General features: G+C 48.7%; 1 protein-coding gene across 1 annotated transcript in view; it reads left to right on the top strand.

Annotated features, from left to right (window-relative positions):
• qsox2 (quiescin Q6 sulfhydryl oxidase 2) overlaps window positions 1-5,762 on the top strand; it is a 10,415-nt gene extending 4,653 nt beyond the window's left edge. The window contains exons 7-12 of the mRNA XM_070964676.1: window positions 190-345; window positions 419-548; window positions 1,812-1,934; window positions 2,027-2,177; window positions 2,443-2,631; window positions 3,466-5,762. Of these exons, the coding sequence (XP_070820777.1) occupies window positions 190-345; window positions 419-548; window positions 1,812-1,934; window positions 2,027-2,177; window positions 2,443-2,631; window positions 3,466-4,022 (1,306 nt within the window). The 3' untranslated portion in view covers window positions 4,023-5,762. The remainder of the gene's footprint in view (window positions 1-189; window positions 346-418; window positions 549-1,811; window positions 1,935-2,026; window positions 2,178-2,442; window positions 2,632-3,465) is intronic.
• Window positions 5,763-7,500: the final 1,738 nt, after the last annotated feature.

Below are 7,500 nucleotides of genomic sequence, written 5' to 3'. Positions count from 1 at the left end.
CACACACCTGAGCTCACACACATACACCTGAGCTCATAAACACACACCTGAGCTCATACACACACACACACACACACACACACACACCTGAGCTCACACACACTGGAGTTCATCCACGCTTCTCCTTCTCTTTCTTCTCCTTCTCCTACCACTTCTTTTTTAATCTTCTTCCTCCTTCTTCTTCTTCAGTCAGAAGAAGTTGCGTTTCTTCTTCTCCTCCTTGCTGCGGACGTTACCAGGAGTCCAGCGCAGGTTGAAGTGGGGCAGCAGCAGCAGTTCCAGTGGAAGTCAGACGGGGGCGCTGCTGGACAAACAGAGCACGGAGCCCTGGAGAGACTTCGACAGGTCAGAGACTCACTCAGATCGGCTCAGGTCAGTTTGTGGAGGCGGGGAGTCATCGGTTTACCTGTCTCTGCAGGTCGAAGGTGTACACAGCTGATCTGGAGTCAGCCCTCCACTACCTGCTGAGAGTCGAGCTGGCTACCCATAATACCCTGGAGGGGGAGGAGCTGAAGATCTTTAAGGACTTTGTCACGTTGGTTGCAAAGGTAACAGCAGAGGTATTTAGTTTTGTTTGAGGGTAAATCTGGAATTTCTGAACCTGAACCAGAACCAGAACCAGAACCAGCCTTGTCTCAGTGAGACTTCAGTGTTTTAATCCAGCTGGAGGAAACTCCTCTTTCATCAGCTGCTATTATGTCACTGTTACTTCCTGTCCGCATGTTACTTCCTGTCCGCATGTTACTTCCTCTCCGCGCGTTACTTCCTGCCCGTGTTACTTCCTGGCTGCGTGTTACTTCCTGTTTGCGTGTTACTTCCTGCCTGCGTGTTACTTCCTGTTTGTGTGTTACTTCCTGCCCGCGTGTTACTTCCTGTCTGTGTGTTACTTCCTGTCTGCGTGTTACTTCCTGCCTGCGTGTTACTTCCTGCCCGCGTGTTACTTCCTGTCTGTGTTACTTCCTGTCTGCGTGTTATTTCCTGCCTGCGTGTTACTTCCTGTCTGTGTGTTACTTCCTGTTTGTGTGTTACTTCCTGCCTGCGTGTTACTTCCTGTTTGTGTGATACTTCCTGCCCGCGTGTTACTTCCTGTCTGCGTGTTACTTCCTGCCTGCGTGTTACTTCCCGCCCGTGTTACTTCCTGGCTGCGTGTTACTTCCTGTTTGCGTGTTACTTCCTGCCTGCGTGTTACTTCCTGTTTGTGTGTTACTTCCTGCCCGCGTGTTACTTCCTGTCTGTGTGTTACTTCCTGTCTGCGTGTTACTTCCTGCCTGCGTGTTACTTCCTGCCCGCGTGTTACTTCCTGTCTGTGTTACTTCCTGTCTGCGTGTTATTTCCTGCCTGCGTGTTACTTCCTGTCTGTGTGTTACTTCCTGTTTGTGTGTTACTTCCTGCCCGCGTGTTACTTCCTGTTTGTGTGATACTTCCTGCCCGTGTGTTACTTCCTGTCTGCGTGTTACTTCCTGCCTCCGTGTTACTTCCTGCCCGCGTGTTACTTCCTGTCTTTGTGTTACTCCCTGTCTGCGTGTTCTTTCCTGCCTGCGTGTTACTTCCTGTCTGCAGTCTTTTGTCCACGTGTAAAGAGGTGATTAGAAACATGGTCACCTGTAAACATCAGTGTTCTCCAGCAGAAATCCACCTGTGGAGTCCAGATCTGTGGAGTCCAGATCTGTGGAGTCCAGGAAGCTGATTACAGAGACCTGGTTTCTTGTTTCCATCTTTGAGAAGTCAGCTGATTGTAACTCAGTGACGTGCACAGATACACACTGACGTCTGACCACAGGTGATCCCTCTGTCTCTCTCTACCTGTGCAGTTGTATCCAGGTGGGGGTTCTGTCGTGAAGCTGATGGAGACGCTCTCTGATTGGCTGCTCAGTCTGCCGCTGCAGCGAATCCCCTACCAGGCTGTCCTGGACCTGGTGGACAACAAGATGAGGGTGACACACACACACGCAGAAAACACACACACAGAACGTAGACACACACACACACACACAGAGCAGCAGCTGACTTCCTGTTTCCTGTCCAGATCTCAGGTGTGTTTCTGGGGGCGGAGCTTCGCTGGGTTGGTTGCCAGGGCAGCAGGCCGGGGCTTCGAGGTTACCCATGTGCCCTCTGGACTCTGTTTCATGTCCTGACTGTCCAACATGATGCCACGTCCACCGCACTGGAAAACACAGGTACGCATGCACACACACCTGGGTCTGAAGCGTCCTCTGCTCTGTGGTCTGAGTGAGATCGTGACCATCGAGCCGCACTGAAGAAGAAACTGGTCATTTAAGCATAAACTCACATACGAGCATGGAGGCGCCCCCTGCTGGCCATTAGAAACAAAGCAGAATGGGAGACTCCGCCCACACAGCTGTGGAGGTCTACCTGTGTGTGTGTGTGTGTGTGTGTGTGTGTGTGTGTGTGTGTGTGTGTGTGTGTGTGTGTCTCGTGCAGGTCTGGAGGGCGAGGCGGCGCCGGTGCTGCAGGTGATGCGTCGGTACATCAGGACGTTCTTCGGCTGCCAGCAGTGCGGTCGACACTTCGAACAGGCAGCAGCCGTCAGCATGGAGCGAGTCCAGACCAGAGAGGAGCAGGTGCTGTGGCTGTGGGACCAGCACAACATGGTCAACTACAGACTGGCTGGTACGCACACACACGCACGCACACACACACACACACACACACACGAAAAGCAACATGTAAGGCAACAAATACTGATGATGATGATGATGATGGTGATGAAGATAGAGACTGTTCCTCTGAGTGCAGATCGTCTGGGCGGCCATGTTTGCTCGGCTAACAGGAGCTGCTAACAGCTAATTCAGCAGACTGCTAATGGAGACACCGGCCGTTTCTCAGTGTGCGTTCTTCTCGTGTTCTTGAGAAACGTCATCAGTCTGAGTACTGCTCCAACTCAAAAGTCCGCATCTCGCCAAGTACACTCAAATACCCGGATGTGTTCTTGCCCCTCCCATTTTATCGAGGATGCATCAGATGGTGACTTGTGCGGGCTTGGGGCAGCCACATATCCCAGAATGCATTTCGTAGCAACGATGGTGGAGGAGAGGACTCACAACTGTAAATTACAAGTTTGGAAACACTGCTGTTTTAGTAGTACGGAACGTGGTTTTAAGATTATTTTATGTGAGAAAGTGGAAGTTAAAACTTAAAATCTGTGGTCGATTCATCACGATAGCACGTAGTTTAAAATTTGCTGCGTCCTCCCGTCCGGGAGAGACTGTGCTCCCAAGTCGAACCGAAAGTTCGTAAGTCCAAACTTGGCGTACTTGGCATTGAGAAACGGCTACTGTGACTAAATGTCAGCCACTTCCTGTTTGCATCTCCCAAAGCACCATGGGAACTGTAGTTCTGAATTTGATTATCCCCAAATAGAAGGAAGATAACAGCGTGGTTCTTATGCTCCTCTTTCCTTCCTCCTCCCTCTTCCTCTTCCTCCTCTCTCCTCCTCTTCCTCAGGCTCTCTGAGTGATGACCCCCTCTTCCCTAAAGCTCCATGGCCGAGCCCCTCCCTCTGCTCCTCCTGCCACGAGGAGAAAAATGGCGTCCATGTCTGGAATAATGACAATGTCCTCCTCTTCCTCCGACAACACTACGGAGCCTCCAACCTGTCCCCCAAATACTCGCTGACTCCTCCACGACTCCCCGCACCTCCTCCTAATCCTGATCCTGGCCCTGGCCCTGTACAGACCAGCCGGCCTCAGGAGGAGCACCGAGGAGGAGGAGGAGGAGGCGAAGAGAGGAAGGAGCCGGGGAGGAAAGCTGATGAGCTGCTGGAGCCTCGACCCGGACACAAGGCGGACAGGGGGGAGGTGTTGGGTCTGGGAGGGAGAGGTGAGGCAGGAGGAGCAGCAGGAGGAGGTGTTTGGATTCTGGGTCTGGGTTTCAATAGTGTGGACATGAGTCTGTGTGTGGTCCTCTACATCTGCTCCTGCCTCTTCCTCATGCTCCTCTTCTTCTTCTTCAAAGTCCGATCCAGGAGGTGGAAGCTCCGATATTCCCGCCTCCACGTTTGACCAGGACAGACCGGTTTGACCTGGACCAGCTGGTCTTGACTGGTTTGACCAGGTGTGTGTGAAGGTTTCTCTGTGTCACACCTGTTAGCAGCGTTAAAGGTCTGTCCACCTGGAGTCCTGGTTGAATCGAGACCTGGACCTCAGCCGTCTGCCACCCGATCGACATGTCAGGTAGTGTTTTTGTCTCCATTGATGGTCTAACGTGCCAGACTTTGGGACCTGGTCTGGATTTGTTGTATTTAAAGAATCACCTTTAAGCAGGACAGACCTGGACTGGATTTATTTATTTTTACTTGTCAAACTGGATCAGACTGTGTCAGGTGAGCAGGTGACCTGGACTGAACCTGCTGGTCTGGACCAGGTGGACTGAGCTTAAACCTGCCAGAACTCAGCGGGAGGGCCGTGGGCATGAAACCAGTAGAAGACTGGGACTGGGACTGGGACTGAACTGGACCAGACTGGTTCCGCTGTGTTCACTTTGTGCCAAATCCTGTTGACAGACGACACACCTGTCCTCTCAGGCCCCGCCTCCTCCGCTGACACAAACACTGGAGTGTGTGCGTGCGTGCGTGCGTGCACGTATGTATGTGTGTGTGTGTGTGTGTGTATGTGTGTGCTCTTCATTGAATAAACTACATTTCTCTTAACTGTGAAACATGAGCCGGCCTGATGAATTGATTTCTACAGACTGATTGATTGATTGATTGATTGATCGATTGGAGGTATCACTGATCAGCTGATCAGCCTGTTTTAAAGTGCTGATCCTGCAGATTGTGGGTTTGGGGATGTGGCGCCTCCTTGTGGTGGCTGCACACACAAACTGAAACCTGTTTAAAGGACCTGATGACATCAGCTGATCTTTGTTTTTGAGGTGGCCGTCGTCATTATTGATCCTTCAGTTCTACACGTGACGACGATGTGTTTAACAACAGAGCCGGAATAAACCAGTGACAGTGAACCTAACACGCCAGCCCTCCTCAAAGAACCCTCTGTCTGTGGATGTTCATGTCACTCAACTGAAAGTGATTTTAACCATTTCAGGCCTTGAATTTTTACATTATTTCAAGGTTTTCCAGGACTTCCAGATCCTGTTGAAGTGTCTGTTCAAAGGCAGAAACGATCATGAAGAAGTGGAGCCGCTCAGTGATGTCATCTGTCAGCTGATGATGTCATCGTGATGCTTTTTTCTGCTCTCAAACAAAATCTATGAAGGTAAACGTTATCTGAGTGTGATGAAGGTCACGTGACGTCGTCATGAACACGTTTGATGTTTTTCAACGTTTTGAAAACTTTTCTTTGAAGGACACTTTGACCCTGAAATAAAAAGCAAAAATTCAAATTCTAACTGAACTGGAAACTCAATGTTTAATCCAACTAATAGTCAGCGAGAAAAAGAAAAAAGAAGCTGATTCATTTTTCTCAATTGGAAATCAAACATTTATTTGTGTTTTAGAACTTATTTTTAATCTGCTTCAGTTTAAGAATTTAAAACATGAGTGACAAAAAGAAATGTAGAATTCTCAAACTGAACGTTTTAATGGAAGAAAAAGAAATAAAAGATGGAAAACGTGAAAAAAGTCGATCATAAAGCTTCAGGAAATTTTTAATTTGAGCATTTTTATTGGAAGATTTAATATTTTGATTTCAGTTTTTCAGTGTCATTTCAGTCGTTTGACATTTAAATATTTCTTTATTTACACTTAAAGTGAGTAAAATAAAATGTCAGATTTTCTGCTGCTCAGTGTTTCCTGTTGGTTTTTATTTCCTCTAACATTCGACGTGCATCTGGCTGAAACGACCCTCAGCAGGTGTCGTCTGGTAGCTTCAGATAAACGCACCTTTTCAGCGTCCTGCGCGTCGCCTGTCCGTCTGTTCTTGATTGATGAGCTGTTTGTTGTTTTCTGGAGGAAAGTTTGAGCGAGTCGGGAGCTGCTGCTGTGGTGAAAGCTGATGGTGTTTTATCGGCTGGTACCTGAACGCACCGTCCCTGCGTCTCACAGCTTCACTTTGACACCAAACGAGCCGCTGAAATGTCAGACTGCTTCTGTTCGCTGCTTCCTTCTGTTTGTATGAATGAATGAATGAATGAATGAATGAATCCTCCTCACTGACTCCATCTTTACTACAGGCCACTGGCTGCCCTGAATCACTGAGCGAGGCAGCAGAAAGCTTCGGCTCAGGCTTCACATCTGAAAACCTGTTCTTTGAAATGTGCTGCAGAGAGTGACCGTCTGACCTTTGACCTTGTCAGGCCGGTTCACATAATGAAGAAGACAACATTATAGTCATGCTAGCAGGTTGGCTCAGGATGCTAACGTCAGTCTCAATGACAATGCTAACATGCTAATCTTAAGCAGGCACAATGTACCATGTTCACCATCATAGCTGAATATGTTAGCATGCTAACATTTGTTTGTAAACACAAAGTCCAGCTGAGGCTCCGCCTTCCTCATTTACATACAGAGACTGAAGCTGGACGATGAAGCAACAAACACCTCACACACAGGCACGCACACACTGGTCCTTATAAGATGATGTGAATACTGATGATGATGATGAAGATAGAGACTCTTCCTCTGAGTGCAGGTAGTTAGGGTCTTTGTATTTTGTATTTGTCTGGACGGCCATGTTTACACGGCTAACAGGAGCTGCTAACAGCTAATTCAGCAAACTGCTAATGGAGACACTGTGACTAAATGTATGTCAGCCACTGTACTTCCTGTCTGCAGAGCTGTCCTTGTGAGGACATTACATTGACTGCCTTTCATAGCTGTCAGCCAGCCCTCAGCTCACACTTTGACCCTGAGCAGGACGATTAGAACGATGCCTTGTTAGGACGTCCCCACAAGGGGGGCCTTTATACTGGTCCTCAATACGTAGCAAACACACACACACACACACACACACACACACACACACACACACACACACACACACACACACACACACACACAGCAGCTACTGTAAAAGTGGAGTCCTTATTTAGCCCCCCCTCACACACACACACACACACACACACACACACACACACACACACACACATACACACACACACACACACGTCCACCCACCATCTCTCTGTTTAATATTGGATGGACAACTTTAAATACAGACTGCAACCTGTCTGTCTGACAGAGCGACAGACAGACAGACAGACAGACAGACAGACAGACAGACAGACAGACAGACAGACAGATGGACAGACGGACAGACAGACAGACAGACAGACGGACAGACAGAGAGTCTGTCCGTCTGTCTGTCTGTTAGAAACTATTCTGAACTGTATGTGATGATGGAAGCTGAGGCAGCAAAAAGCTGCTCTGTGTGTTTCTGTGTGTGTGTGTTTCTTTGTGTTTCTGTGTGTGTGTGTGTGTGTGTGTGTGTGTGTGTGTGTGTGTTTGTGTGTGTGTGTGTGTTTCTGTGTGTGTGTGTGTGTCTTTGTGTGTGTGTGTGTCTTTGTGTGTGTGTGTGTGTGTCT

Source organism: Chaetodon trifascialis, chromosome 6 (assembly GCF_039877785.1).
Source record: "Chaetodon trifascialis isolate fChaTrf1 chromosome 6, fChaTrf1.hap1, whole genome shotgun sequence".
NCBI classification, from domain to species: Eukaryota; Metazoa; Chordata; class Actinopteri; order Chaetodontiformes; family Chaetodontidae; genus Chaetodon; species Chaetodon trifascialis.
The sequence above is the reverse complement of the archived record's forward strand: the minus strand, read 5'-3'. Positions and strand labels throughout refer to the sequence as shown.